We start from the raw sequence: 16,005 nt of genomic DNA, 5'->3' as shown, positions 1-16,005 counted from the left end.
CCTGATATGGACGATTCACTTGACCTCCATGAAACAAGCCGGCATCACCAGAGCTTGCTGGAGGAATACCTGCTTTAAAAAATGATCGGTGTAGTTCAGATCTGGAAATGGACATATGGCCAAGAAGGTCAGATGTCAGATTACTCATGTACTTCTTACTATTGATAGCTCTTCCCAATACCTCCATTAAAGGGTCCTCCTCTTGACTGTGAGGAAAACCAAAATAGAATAAATTTTGCTAGCCTCACTGTCGGTCCCAATTGCTTTTATTACAGCTTACAACTTGTCTTCAGCTCAGAGACTTGGCGGCTTTGTACTGTGAATTTAACAGGTGTTCTGCACCAGGGAGTAGGCAAACAAGATGTGTCTCTGCTGCTTCAGTGGGTAACCATTCCCTAGACCTGTCAACTTTTCTTTAGGCTTCTTTCTGAACATAAGTTCACTGCTCTTCTGGAAGAGTGCTCAGAAGCCTTAGGACCACAGATGATCGGTGCTGGGAGAGCGATGCTAGGGAGCAACAGAGAAACACCTCTCATTTCCACTTTCTTATGGGACTTCCATCCCACCACTGATGGGGAGCTGCTATTCAGGTTGATCTAAGTTTCTGAGTCAGGTATAAAAGGTCATCTTATTTTGAAAGCCTGTTGCCCAAATCAAAATAGTCCTGGGAGACAATTCCCATGGAGAGAAGGTACCCTCACCAACCTAAGATGTTCATCTGACTGCACCAACAGGATGATTGGTGAAATGTATCAGCTTGTGTCCATAACAAAACTTAGGAAGGCATTATGGGGAAAATATTGCTTTAGCACCGGAACAGCCAAAGTTGATTTAAAACTAATGTCCTGGGCTAGAGACACGAGGAAGGTAGCATCATGTGGACACATCTATGGAGATTGTCAATCATCCAACTCATGGTTGTCCCAAAGATGCTTTTCCAAAAAGCAACTGGGCTTGGTTTTTTTCAGTTCAGTTCTGAACTGAAGAAGCTTCTTGGATAAGAAGCAAAATGTTTTCAAGGGGGGGAAAACTAGAAAGTCCAGTTGCCTTTTGGAAAAGCACCTTTGGGACAATCATGTAGACATGGCAGAAAAAAAATGTGACTACTGAAAGCCTGGTTAGATGCTCTCATTAAATGCTATTTAAATAAAATGCCCTTCTATCTTGATAACTTCTAGAAACCTCAACCATCTATGAGATCCACTGAATGTGAAGGTGACATGCTTTTTTCAACACTGAAACTGCTTTTTTGACCAGAATGGGAAAGAAAAGTATGGTTCTGCCAACATTTTCATTTTTATTAAACTGAAGGAGCAGGTTTTTCCCTCTAAAGTCAGTCAAAAGCCTGCAACTCCTCTGCTTAACATCAAATCCCAATTTATGTGTTTGCGCTACTGTTTGGGAACCAGCTGAAGCTACTCATTGGAAAGCTGGTCCAATCCACAGATCACTTTGATCAGTTTCTTTCTCCTAGATTACAAAATATCAGCAGATCTATCACTCATGGCCTCAGATGGGACAGATGCAAATTTTCATGAGCTGCTTCTACAGATCCCCAGTCTTCCAGAGCCCTCTAACCTTCATGCTCTGGCCAAGCCAGATTTCTTTCTAGATAAAGCATCCCTATCTGCCATTCTGGGATGCCAATCAACGACTCCAACAATGCCCAAATGTGGGAGTTCACATGGGTGGGACTTCACGTCTCTCATTGTAAGAATGAATTCTCACACAGTCGGTGAGAAACAATCACCCTGTTAGACACAAACTTTGAGGGTTGGGGGGGGGGTGGGAATCATTTTCAACTTGATGTGGTATACTAATTTGCATTTCTAATGTTACCTGTTACAGGACAGGTTGGGCATTTTTTTTCCAACCTTTAGGGCCTTAACAGGGATTGTTCATACGATACATGCATATCAATCCAATCATTTATGGAGCTGACTGTTGGGCTCCTAGGAGGACAAGCTATGGTGTGGTCATTGCAAGCTTTTCCAGAGAGAAAATAGAACTTGTTGTCCTGGTCTACAAAGCAGTACCTTCCAGGCTATTGAGTGGCACTTTGAGCCTGAATCATCATTTCCATAGTCTGCAAGCAAACAATATTATTTTTATAGCCCCTAGAATACCTCAGGAATGCCCAATGTGACTTTTAAACTTAGTTTGAGGAGAGGAATGTTGGAAGAAATTTAGGGGACAAAACCTGACCCTCTGTCCTTCTTCGAAGGCCTAACAGCCTAACATTGGGCCAACCTGCAGGTTGAACTGTTAGAGAATGTAAGACCTTGAATGAGACGTGTAGGTTGGGTTTGGTTGCCCATGATTGTTACTGTGGTTGTTACCATTGCTTTTGTTATTACAGTACTGTTGCCCTGCTGTTTTCACATTCCAAAATCCTTATATTATGTTAATTATATTGTTTCTTGCAAATTGGGCAGGCCTATAAATCAAAATAAAATAAATAATGTTTCAACCTTATGGAGGCTTAAGTCAAGCTTTCACCCCTTAAAAACCCTATTCCTTCAAGAAAAAGCAACCTCGTGGAGACTTTTTTTTCCTAACTGGAGAAGTGAAGAGAGAAAACGTACCCTTCCCCACGTCCCTGATTGAGATGTCTGGTCTTTCCACTTCCACTTTCCACTTCTGGTGACACCAGAACATGTACCACTTGAGGAACTAAGGAATTACGGCAAAGAGTGGCCCTTGGTTTCCTGGGAAATCTACCTGGCTTGTCTCTAAGCACTGACGTAGCAAACAATTCCCTTGGTCACCCTGTGATAGTTCCACTTTCAGTGCTCTTTCTCCTTTTCCCCTCCCCCCAAGTGCCAGGTTATTCCCCCTACCTCAGCAGGAGATGTGGACCACCAGCACCTCTTGTAGGAAAACCTACCGTCCTGCTGCCTCCCTCTCTTTGAGGAGGGAATAAAAGCAGACACCGCCATTTTAAAGGGAAGGGTTACCTTAGGCGCAAACACTTGGGTGACGGAGCATCTTCTTCTATCCAGCTTCCGGAAATGAATAAGGAATGGAGAAGTGATGAGAAGATGGACAGAGAAATAGGAATCAAGGGAGGCAGAGAGGAGGAGAGAGAGAAAAGATGATGAAATGAGGTGGACTGCAAAGGAGACTTGGAAGGTGGAAACCGTCCAGACCCAGCCATACTGACCCTCTTTCTGGAAAGAAACTGATGCTGAAAAATGTTTTGCCACAAGTCCTGCTAGAAAATGAGATCCTGGGTTAGCCATGACATGGTGTGTGTTGGGTTAATGCTTTTGGCGGCACCACCTAAATTTCTCCCTTGAAAATGCAACTATCAATGTGATCCACAGGTGTGGGGGGGTGTAATGATGGCCTCCAGTCAGAAGAGGGAGATAAAGAGCTGTGCACGGTTGTGCCTTTCTTTCAAGGGCCAAAGAGGAACCCAAAGGAAGCCAACTCAACTCGTACCACATGTAGAAACAAACAAAGGAGTAAAACCAGGAGGGAGCAGCAGCACAAGACAGAGTCCACACACCAGAGAGAAAGAGAGAGAGAGAAGGGCATGAGACACACCAGGGGCACGAAAACGTGCAAGGAGGTGGCATCAACCCTACCTTTCTCCTGTGTAAAAAGGAGGAGTGGAGGCTTTCAGGCCAGAGGTGAAGGAGTGATACGACGGTGGAGCTCCATCAGGGAATTTCCTCACCTCAGAGATCCTAAGCCCTCCGTTGCGAGCTCGGTGCAAGTGGTCAAACATAAGGACCAGTTCTCTAGGGTTGGGTTCAAATAAAAACATGAAGGAATTAAAAGCTTTCAAATGGGAGGGGGAGGGGGGGCAAAACAAGCAAGCAAGCAAAAAAGTAGAAGAATGTCAAGGAAAGTCTTGAAAATAGAAGGGGATTAAAAGAAAAAGAAAGAGAGAGAGAAAGCAGGAAGGAGAAGCAATGAAAAACCTAGCAGAAATTTAACAAAATTAAGACAAACACATTTGTGGACCACTGCCCATAAATTCTTTGTGGAGCACCTTGTTTTTCTCCATAGGAGAAAAGAATATGGATCACCTAATTGTTTTTGTTTTCTTAATTGACTTATCTGGATAGAGTAAATTGATTGGTTGTTGCTTATAGAATTGGGGTGCATGGCTGATGAGTTACACTGGCCTTCGTTCACACTTGTTTAATCTAACTCCAAATCCAACTAAGAAATCAATCCATTTCTTAGTTTGTGGAATATGTGGAACTACAAATCAGCCAAATGGCTTACATTCATAAAATACGCTAAGCCACAAAAAATGAGTGATCAAACTGTCCAAGCTTAGCACATGAAACCAAATGTGTAAGTAATTCGGTTAAGTGTGCTGTAGGAACACTAATTTATGAGCATGAGTTCCAATTTTGGGAGGGCAGGTGAAAAAGTCATCACGGATCATCGTAATTTCATTCTGAGTGCAATCCAAGGCACAAACCAGGGTTTCTTCTTCAGATCTGTAGAACATTTCATTCAGCACTATCTAAGGCAACAGTACCAATCATTGAATCTTACCCTTAATTGAGATATTCAGTCTTCAGTGCTAAACAATGACCCATGGGTTGTTCACCATTGATAGTGTTCCGTGATAAACATTACTGAATTCAGGATGGCTATGAAACTTATTCCATATACGTCTCCCAAGGGCAGCAAGCATACAATAAGAATACATAGCAACTGAAATTAGTCCAAAAGGTTTGCAAAAGGAAGAAGCAAGACAAAAGGGATGAAAAGCTAGTGCTGGTCAGACTTCCCTACTGGATTTTTGTTTGGAAAATAATAGCAATTTGATATGGAACTAATCACATAGAAGAACTGTAACTTCTTCCTCACTGCAGGCCTTCAAGTAGATGATGGAGTGCTGAACTGTTCTACCAACTCTAGATTGTGGGTTCCTTGCTACACTCTAAACTTGGTTGCTTTCTTGTAGATGTTTCATTATTCAACTAGGTAACATCAACAGCGCTAGGAGTGAGTGAGTTTTGCTTTCTATTTATATACAAGTGGCTTGCCCTTTCAGTATTGGTGGGAATATTCTTGGTGGTTCCTTGACTAGGCTGTTGTATCTTGTTTGACTATTTGTTTGAGTTGGTATTTTCTTGATTGGGATATTGTTTACTTCTCCATTGTTGGTCTACTATTAATTTTGGTGTTAATATCTATTTATCTGTGTGTTGATTGCTGGTAAGGTTTTTGTTGTTGTTGTTGTTGTTTTGTCTTTTTTGAGTGGTACGTAAATGTTTATCTCAATGTGCCTGTTTATGGCTGATTTGTCTAAGTACCAGGTTTCCAGAAATTCTCCAGCATTTTTGGACTTAGTTTGGTGTAGGATGCTCAGTTTCACAGCTGAAATTATGGTAAAGTCTGTTCATATGTTGTGCAAATAAGGAGTATTCATCATGTCTTCTGACTGCTAGTTGGTGTTTATGGATGCACTCTATTAATCTTCTGCCTATTTGTTCTACATGTCAGAGAGCACCAAAGACCCTACAGTTCAACCCTGAGCTACAAATATTCTTTTCTGTTGATACAACTCTAGATTCACTATACTCAATAGCAACAAGAGGGCTAATAAGATATCCTCCAAATCTAGCTCTATGGCCAAGCAGAATCTGAATCTAGGAGTCAGAGTCAAACTGGACAGTCAATACACCTTGAATATAAAAAGGTAAAAGGTAAAGGTTCCCCCGCACATGCGTGCTAGTCGTTTCCGACTCTAGGGGCTGGTGCTCATCTCTGTTTCAAAGCCAAAGAGCCAGCGCTTGTCCGAGGACATCTCCGTGGTCATGTGGCCGGCATGACTAGACGCCAAAGGCGCACGGAGCGCTGTTACCTTCCCACCGTAGTGGTCCCTATTTTTCTACTTGCATTTTTACATGCTTTCGAACTGCTAGGTTGGCAGAAGCTGGGATGAGTAACAGGCACTCACTCTGTTACACGGCACTCGGGATTCGACCTGCCAAACTGCCATCCTTCTGATCGACAAGCTCAGCATCCTAACCCACTGAGCCACCGCGTCCCTCTTGAATATAAAGGGTACAGCCAAAAAGTGATCTTCAAGAACTACAGCAGATGGATAGTGGTCTTTGCTTATAAACCTAAACCCCAGTTCTATAGGTGCTCAGTTGCTAGTATTGACTTTCACAGCATCACTGTTAAGCTCTAAAATTATCTGTATTTATGCGCCAAGTAGAAGGTAATTTGAAGCAAAGCTAGGAGGGTCTTCCTCTTTCACAATAATTCTTCTCTACAGAGGAGCACAGTAGAACCTCCAACTCATAAGACTTCCTATTTGGAGCAGTGAAACTGGGGTGGAGACCATAGTTCATCACTAAAACATCACTACTCCAGATCAATGGTTTGTCCATGAAGGAAGAATTTTTTTTTAAAAAAAAGGTCTCCAAACCATGGCCAGATGCTCTGGACTATCCTTTATATTGGGCGGGGAGGGGGGGAGAAAGAAAGATGGCTTGCAAACTGATGACCCAAACCATTGAACAGGGGAAGATGGAATTTCTTTTCCCTGACATTTGGCAAATGTTAATTTTGGGAAGCTTCCACTTATACCGTACTAACCAGCACAAAGGAGGCAGGTTTTGCTTAATTTATTCTTTCTCCTTAGTGCAGAAATTATAGCCTTCCAGAAAAAAAATATATATTAAGTTTTCCAATGAATTTGATCAAATCCACCAGAATTTGCATTCGGCACTGAGTGAGTCTGCAATTCCGAAAGCTTCACAATCCAGCTTCCAAGCCTATCTTATGTCACATTCAGACAAAAGCCCTTGAGGCAAAGATGTTTGGCACTGTATTATTTTTTTAAAAAAAATGTTTTTCCCCTGAAAAATGTCAAATATTTTGAAACTGGAAGAAAAGTGAAATGACAGCACAAGCCTCCTGAATCCCGATTAAACCATCTTTCCACACCAGGGGAAGGTGTAGCCAGGGATAATAAATCCACTGCAAATCATCTCTTCCCTTATTACATTGGCTAATACCATTTGTGATTCAACTAGCCTCACAGTGTAGTTGTGGTGGCATGGAAGTGTATGGAAGTTAATCAAGGGTGTCATCTTCCTGGTCTCCTTGTTTATTAAAAAGGTCCATGGGAAGGGCTGTGTGCCAAAAGCGTCCAACCATGAGCTATAGAAACTTGTCATTTTTGGTCCTTGTTACCTCATTTTTTTTCTCACTTACTTTTCCCCTTCCATCTTCCTTCCTATCTTTTTCTCCTGGTCTCGGAGGAGGATCTAATGTCAAGATGTCTATCATGCCTGCAGTGATTCAGTCACCACCCCTTTTTACATGCAGATGCCATCTTGAAATTTTTATTTCTCCCTGGGTGGACCCTCCAAATACAGGTTTCCCCTTATTATATAAGGGACACAGCGATGAGTTTAAGTAACTGCGGGTTCCAGTTCTAGTAGGGATGAACTGGTCAAGTGAGGTTGAAGTCCCACCTTTGGGGAAGGACATGATTTGGTGTTCTTTTGGTGAGATCAGACTCTTGCACATAATGTTCTCAGAGTCAATTAGCACTCTCTGTCTTGGGGGTGCTAAACCAACTCCCCACTTAAATGCAACTGTTAAGGCAGGGATGACCGTGGGAGGAGCATCACAATCTGCAAGATAGTAGGGGTGGTAAAGGTAAAGGTTCCCCCGCGCATGCGTGCTAGTCGTTTCCAACTCTACGGGCCAGTGCTCATCTCCGTTTCAAAGCTGAAGAGCCAGCGCTTGTCCGAGGACGTCTCCATGGTCATGTGGCCAGCATGACTAGATGCCAGAGGCGTATGGAACGCTGTTACCTTCCCACTGTAGTGGTCCCTATTTTTCTACTTGCATTTTTTACGTGCTTTCGAACTGCTAGGTTGGCAGAAGCTGAGATGAGTAACAGGTGCTCACTCTGTTACGTGGCACTCGGGATTCGACCTGCCAAACTGCCGACCTTCTGATCGACAAGCTCAGCATCCTAACCCACTGAGCCACCGCATCCCTAGTAGGGGTGGTATGCACACATTATGTTCCATTGTGATGCTGCATCAGCCATTTCGCAGTTGTTGGCACTCCCCACAGATGCCTTTTGGTGGTCCTCAAGGTCTCATTTGAAATCCCCAAGTATGCCCACTCAGCCCTTCTGCTAGTTGCTTTTACACGTACAAGCCTCAACTCCCCCCGCCCCCTCAAATCATCATTTTAATAGTTGTTTTGTGCTGCTTCTGCCTGTTTGGTCTTTAGTTTCGCTTTGGTTTTTTGAAGAGAGTCACTTGATTCCACAGAGGTTGTCTCCTTTGTATTTTCATCTTGTTCTCTGTTGAAGACAACTGAAAACCCTCTTGTGTACTAAACATTAGAAAAGTGGATTATGCATTTGGAAAAATAAGACACAGAGACCCCCGGGGGCTGCCACAGGCCTTTTCTTGAGACAATGAAAAACTGGTCAAAGTAAGTCTTGCAAGACGGCAGCTTTTTGACTGAACAATTTATGCTTAACAATAACATTTCTACCCTGCATGTATATGCACGTGACTCCGTGCATGTCTACATGCATGCAAAGGCCCAGAATCACGCTCCCATTAATAGCCCAGCTCCTACCCTCCTACCTCTCCATTAGTCTCCATTGCAGCTTCCACCACCTAGAAGATCCTGGAGCCCAGTTTGAGTGGAGGAAACATCACATGTTATGAAAGATGTGGATGGAATTATGATGCCTTATGAAGAGGGCATGGAACCTGAACATTCAAAACCCAGCAAACATGTTCAGAGGAAGTGGTCTACTAAGCATCAGCCTCACTGGTTAGTTCTTTCCCATGGCCAATGACTGTTCTGCAATGATGCATAATTGTTCTACCACCTTCTCCTGATGGATGGGATTAAAACACTGGATTGGATAAGACTGATTTATCAAAGGAGGCCAGATGGAAGGTACTTCTCTATCCGGCAAGCAGGAAACAACATCTCCCCTGCATCAAAAGGTAGTCAAAAAGCAGGTCAGTGGGATCAAAGCAGCTAAAGGACACATGCATCCATTTCCCATGATTCTGTAATCTAGTCCAGCTTTCCTTTCCGAAAATTAATGAGACTCTGAGACAATCTAGCATTCTTCATTGTGGGCAGCTGCTAAGGATGCCTGACACCCACCTTGAGCCAACACAAGAATATCAGGCACCAAATATCCACAAACTACCACGGAATAGATGCCAGGCCACCAAGGCCACCACACAATCCCCATTGATTTCTCCACCCTGTTCTCCCATAAAGTGACTCACACATTTCCCTGGAAAGGTAGCAGCAGTCAGAGTAGGCAGAAGAGGCATATTTAGCCCTACCAATTACTCACATACGTTTGGTTCTCTCTGATATATTTTTCCCTACTTTGGTCCCTCTCGTTGCCATGTCCATCAACTTCCTCTTTCTGTTTCCTCAGCCATGACTTCCAAGGAACACCTGCCCCCAGCTCCAACTGCCATCCTTCCAAGCCCCCAATGTAACTTCACACATACCTAAAAGATGGAAGCATGCTGTCATAGTAACACCAGGTAGCAGTCAGGTAGGATCGGTTGATGTCGGTGGAGTAGAGGCGCCAAGCAGCCTACATCAAGGAGGAAGGACAGGAGAAGAGAGAGAGGTCAGAGCTAGACCAACTTATGAAGGCTTCCTCTACTGTCTCCACCCAGCCTTAATGAAACAAATAAGTAGACTGCCTTGGATGGCGGACCCCCCCCCCCAATCCCACCCCTTGCATTCCTGGTTTGATGCATCTCCCTGCTGAAAGAGGCCAGAGATCCCCAAGGGAAAGCTCAGACAATCCAAGGAACAAGGTCCTATGCGTAGCACAGCCAAAGACAACTGGAAAGTCAGAACTGGAATGAAGAGATTAAAAAGAATTTAAGAATTAAAAAGAATTGAAGTCTAGAAATGAATTAGATTTACAAGGAATAAAACTAGATTGGTGGGCCTATTTACAGATTCAATCAAGATTCAGGAAAGATAAAAAAGAATGGGGGATAAACACCCAGGAAACGGCCTTGGATAAAATATTATTGGGCCCAGATAATAAACAGATAAATAAATTATATAATTTGCTCTTGGGATATAAGTTGTTTGAGGAACAAGTGAAGAACCCTATGTTGACTTGGGCTAAAAATGTGGGTCATGGCATTGATCTTGATACATGGCAAACGCTCTGGGACAGAAATAAAAGAATAACACTGGCTTCATCTTACAAAGAAAACCTATTCAAAATGTTCTACCGATGGCATCTTCCCCCAGCACGTTTAGCCAAAATGTATAAGACAGTATCTCCCAAATGTTGGAAATGCTCCGAAGAATTAGGTACATATTTTCATACGTGGTGGTCCTGTAGCAAGTCACAAAGATTTTGGCAAATGATTTGGACCTGGCTAAAAGAAATACTAAGACAAGAAGTTGAGTTTAGTCCAGAATTTTTCCTATTGGGCATAACAAAAGAGAAATACCCCAAAGAAGAGTTGTATCTGATGATTCATATTATTACAGCAGCAATAATGTCATTTGCCCAGAATTGGAAAAGGAGTAAAATTCCAGTAGAAAATGAGGTAATAAGGAAAATTTGGGAATGCGCAGAAATGGATAAATTAACTTTGGAAATTAAAAATAAAGATCAATCAGGTTACTACAAAATTTGGAATAAGTTTTATGTTTGGCGGGAACAAAAGGAAGGTCTCTATTAGAATTTATAGATTGGTTGATTGCTCTAAGTATTGTATTATTATATATAACTGATATGTATCTTAAGTGTATCTTATGTGTATATATACATATATGAATATTGTAGACAAGAAGGTATGTCAGTCCGTTTGTACCATGTCCAATGTTTTAAATAATAAATTCAATAAATAATTAAAAAAAGAATTTAATTGAAAGATTAAAGCTTCAAATACGAGCATAATTGCTTTAGCTTGCTAAACTCTAACCCCATCTATAGAATATGAGCAGTATTTTTCCCAGCGAGCTGCTTTTTGTCATCATCAGTCCCCATCATAATCATAAAGGGAATCTTACCAAGAAAGCACATAAGGAAAGATGACGAAAATGCAACCTATAACCACGACAAATTTCAAAAAGGTACAATAGCTTAAAGCAATGGCAGAATCCAGTTTCATGGCCCTTAATGTGTACTTTTAAGAAAATCAGAATTAAATATTGCTATAGTTCCCTTTTTTGGTCAGTATAGAGAAGCCGGGGCTGAGGAAGAGAAGAGAGCTGTAGGAAATTCTGAACTGGCACCTAGAGAATCAAATAGAAATGGTGTTGTGTTGCTGTTCATCATATAGGCCTAGTGAACACATGACCATCTTCACCAAACAGGATTCTGGTGCTCTGGTTGTTCCCCCCCGCCCCCCCAGTTCTTCTAATCATTATCCCACTTTTGTTGAATTAACCAGGTTGATCTTCATCCCGATGTTGTCACTGTGAATCTGAGGCTATGGCTATGGTAGGAACTGCCACATCAAAACATAGTAAAGGAGAACTTGGCATCCATTGGCTAGGCTGGTTGTCAGTATATACATGAAACCAAGTTAAATACCAGGAAGGGAAAGGTAATTGCTTGGAGAAGTCCTGTAATGAAGGGAGAAATATTCACCAGATTGCATGTTTCCAAGTCAGAAATCCACAAAATATGGTGCAGAGTCCACACTGGTCAAAAGTGGAGACAAACCTTTCCCCTTGAGTTTGACAATATCCACCTGACCTTGTCAATTACTGTGTTCTTTGAAGTGGACTCAAATACAAAGCCCCTTCTTAAGTAGGTTTCATCACCGAGATGGGTAAGGTTGGTGCATCTCCTGAAGCTTTGCCCTGCAACCTACATCTTTCCCCAACCCCCAAAGCCTGCTTCATTTCTTTGAACATCTCTGCACTCACTCCTCTACACTGCACACCTTTTGCAGGACAAAGGCCAAGACAAAAGCCGTGGAGATGATCGGGCTTGGGGTGCTCCACATAGAGGAACGTGACCTTCTCTCTCCCTCTCTCTCAAGCACACTCAAATCACAGCAGCTCTAAACGTGGAACTGTTCCTGCTGAGCCTTTTCTGCGTGAGTGAGAGAAGGTGGGGGAAACTCCATTAGAGATTAATTATCAAGGAGAAAGCACAGGGAGACGTATTCTGACCTTTCATCTGCTCTGGAAAAGAAGGCTGCGTGAATTGACCAGGGGTATCAGATGGGAAGAGGACAGCATCCTCATTCAGGAAAGAGGAGGCCAGAGCTGTGTCCCTAAGATAGTTTTGTGTGCCAAAACAACTGCGTGCATCCTTTTTGTCTTGACCACCATCCATTTCCAGCTGTTGTTGGAGGCCTCTCAGCCCAGGAGTTGAATGGCAGGGCAAGGCTGCAAGAAGGAGACCTTTTGTTGCACGGATCCTCTGGACCACGGAGATAACGTGGTGTCAGAAGCTTCATCTTTCTGACCACAATAGCAAAGGAACCAATCCAGACAGGAGGGCAGAATCAGACGTGATTCTGCAACATAAAGTACACGGCCAATGATGCCAGAAAAGAAGAACTCGTCCTTGTGGCTGGAGAAGGAAGTTGGACTGGAAAGGAGGTCATGGCTTAGGACGGGGCTGGTGTGTGTGTGTGTGTGTGTGTGTGTGTGTGTTATATCTACCCTGAAGTGCAGAAAGCACAACTCAAAGCTAGAAGAATACAGAAGTGCCCATAATGGAACAATGGATTGTGAAGGTGGCAGAGCTAACAGAAAAAGCAAAATTGGCTTGTTTGACTAACGAGTGAACAACAGTTACTTTTAGAGACATCTGGAAACCCCTTTATGGACTTTTTCTGCTGAAACTGGAGAAAAATGAACCATGATGTGCAATTTTGTAACTGTTGCAAAGAAGACTGGAAGTCACTTCTTTGGTTATCTTTCTTTTTCTTTGGTTATTGTCCCTTGTTCTTTTATATCTTTCTTTTTGTTCTACTTTCTTTTTTGCGTTCCCAGAGCTTTCTAAATCTTACGTAAAATGTTCTTAATAAAATGTGTTTTTTTAAAGAAGAAGAAGAAGAAGAAGAAGAAGAAGAAGAAGAAGAAGAAGAAGAAGAAGAAGAAGAAGAAGAAGAAGAAGAAGAAGAAGAAGAAGAAGCAAACTGCTAAGAGTCTCAGCTATGTTTGGAGGAAGGCAGGGGATCATGAAGACTTCCAAGGAATTTTTTAGAAATTTACTTGCTCAGCAGTAGAACAGTATGCTTTGCAATTATTCTTGCAAATGCTTGGAAAGGTTGTCAAAAAACAACAACAACACAGTATTTTTTTTTAATTTGTGATGATCGTGTGATATCTCCTTGATTATTATTATTATTATTATTATTATTATTATTATTATTATTATTATTATTATTATTATTATTATTATTATTATTATTATTATTATTTTTGCAGAGATAAATTTCATCACTAAGCAAAGAATTGAATGCTCTCCAGAGTTAGGCTTCTTAGACATTGTTACAGGACCAAACCATACACTTAAAAATAAAAAACTTATTATCTATTGAATTTTTTGCAGCAGCCAAAACAATAATTATGCAGCCTTAGAAAACTCTAGATAATGATTGAGTTAATAATAATAATAAGTTGGAAAGGACCTTGGAGGTCATCTACTCCAATCCCCTGCTCAGGTAGGAAACCATATACCATTTCAGGCAAATGGCTGTCCAGTCTCTTCTTAAAAACCTCCAGTGTTGGAGCATTCACCACCTCTGGAGGAAGGTTGTTCCACTGGTTAATTGTTCTAACTGTCAGGAAGTTTCTCCTTAGTTCTAGGTTGCTTCTCTCCTTGACTAGTTTCCATCCGTTGCTTCTTGTCCTGCCTTCAGGCGCTTTGGAGAATAGCTTGGCTCCCTCTTCTTTGGGGCAGCCCCTGAGATATTGGAACACTGCTATCATGTCACCCCTCACCCTTCTCTTCGTTAAACTACACATACCCAATTCCAGCAACCGTTCCCTATATGTTTTAGCCTCCAGTCCCCCAATCATCTTTGTTGCTCTTCTCTGTACCCTTTCTAGAGTCTCGACATTTTTTTTACATCATGGTGACCAAAACTGGATGCAGTATTCCAGGTGTGGCCTTACCAAAGCATTGTAAAGTGGTATTAGTACTTCACTTGATCTTGATTCTATCCCTCTGTTAATGCAGCCTAGCACTGTGTTGGCTTTTTTGGCAGCTACAGCACACTGCTGGCTCATATTGAAGTGATTGTCCACTAGGACTCCGAGATCCCTCTCACAGTTACTACTATTGAGCAAGGTACCACCTATACTATACCTGTGCATTTGATTTTTCCTGCCTAAATGCAGAACCTTACTTTTTTCACCATTGAATTTCATTTTGTTAGATAGTGCCCAGTGTTCAAGTCTGTCCAGATCCTCCTGTATCTTAAGCCTGTCTTCTGGAGTATTGGCTATTCCTGCCAGCTTGGTGTCATCTGCAAATTTGATGAGTTCCCCATCTATCCCCTCGTCCAAATCGTTAATGAAGATATTGAAGAGCAGCAATTGCCACATTAGAAAAAACATCTCAGATAAAGTATTGAGACTTTGGGAACAAAAATTAGGAGAAGGAAGGTCCCTTGGATGCGTCTGCCGCCTTGAGTTATTTATAAAAATAATAAAGATGGGTAGAAAGAAATAATAAATAAAACCCCATAGTTTTATTCAATTTTATTGGATTTTATGATTTGCCTCAATAGCAATAGATTATGTTATAGTGTACTTTGTATTTATGGCACATTTTTATATGTATAGTACCTGCCCTTTTATTCCCATTGTAATAGATCTTTTTTATTCTACTACCCTGGAAAAAGTCAGAAGCCATCACTTTTTTCCCTCTTTCTCCTTGCACTTCTTTCTTCTTTAACTTTTCTAATTTTTGTTTCCATTTGTATTTTTTTTATAAGAAATTTTTAATATTTTTAGGAAAACATTGTAATAGATCTTTTTTTACATTTTATACAGCAATAGCAACTTAGACTCGTATATGGCTCCATCGTGCTTTATAGCCCTCTCTAAGCAGTTTGCAGGGTCAGCATCTTGCCCCCAACAACGTGGCTCCTCATTTTATCTTTCTCAGAAGGATGGAAGGCGGAGTCAACCTTGAGCGGGTCAGGATTGAACTCCAGGCTATGGGCAGAGTTAGCCTGCAGTACCGCATTCTAACCACTGTGCCACCATATATTTTTTTCTTCTTTATATGTACAGTATGTTAATGCAATTACCTGATATTGCTTTACATATTTTTTTTAAAATTAAAACATAATATGCCTTGCCTTGAAAGCTCTTATGTTCCAACTGGGGCACCCCCAATTAGAAAGATTGTGTTCTGGCATTCAAAGAGTGCGGCCTGGTGGAATGTTTCCTACATACATATTTACTTGGAAGGTAGTATCTCCTGATTAAACAAAAGGACTTTGTTTTTCCCATTCTGTGGCTTTTGTCCAAAGATTCTACAGATTCCATTAGGCACTTTACCCACAATCCTTTGCAGAGAACCCAATTCTTCCCATCTTTGGCTATTGCTCTGCCAGTAAGATAATACCCAGAATAAAGTCTTAACTCAAAGTTGATAGAAAACTTGGCTAGGACAATAATTTCTGTCCTTATTGCCAATCCCACTTCTGGCCCCTCACCTGTTTTTCCAGGCAATTCCACTCATCTGACTTTCCTCCAAGGAAAAAGATGACACAGCTAGATGATTTTACCTACCCTGAAGCTGCCCTTGGACAGTGTCCGAATTTGGGGGGCGGGGAGTGGGGGAGAGACTACTTTATCATTAGTACAGCTAAGGACAATTTAAGATGTTCTCGCTGCAAGGCTGGCTAGGGGGGGTAAAAGCAGCGTCTGTAGTTAAGGTGGATAAAGGTGTTTAAGCAAGTGAGAAAATAGTCTGTCTGGTAGAGCTTTCCCATGGCAAGGTAGTAGAGGGCATGGGGAATGAGCCTGAAGGACATCAGCAAGATAACTGAT

At 41.8% G+C, this 16,005-nt stretch overlaps 1 protein-coding gene across 4 annotated transcripts in view; it reads right to left on the bottom strand.

Annotated features, from left to right (window-relative positions):
* The window catches only part of KCNQ4 (potassium voltage-gated channel subfamily Q member 4), a 130,863-nt gene that overhangs the window by 24,674 nt on the left and 90,184 nt on the right, over positions 1-16,005 (bottom strand). For all 4 annotated transcript variants that reach the window (XR_014027398.1, XM_081335196.1, XM_081335198.1 and 1 more), the window contains 2 exons: positions 9,504-9,592; positions 3,591-3,746 (listed from right to left, as the gene is read on the bottom strand). Coding sequence is in view for 3 of the 4 variants with exons in the window: in XM_081335196.1 (XP_081191322.1) it covers positions 3,591-3,746; positions 9,504-9,592 (245 nt within the window). In the remaining variant the exon portion in view is untranslated. The remainder of the gene's footprint in view (positions 1-3,590; positions 3,747-9,503; positions 9,593-16,005) is intronic.

Source organism: Vipera berus, assembly GCF_964194415.1.
Source record: "Vipera berus genome assembly, chromosome: 9".
Classification (NCBI taxonomy): domain Eukaryota; kingdom Metazoa; phylum Chordata; class Lepidosauria; order Squamata; family Viperidae; genus Vipera; species Vipera berus.
The sequence above is the reverse complement of the archived record's forward strand: the minus strand, read 5'-3'. Positions and strand labels throughout refer to the sequence as shown.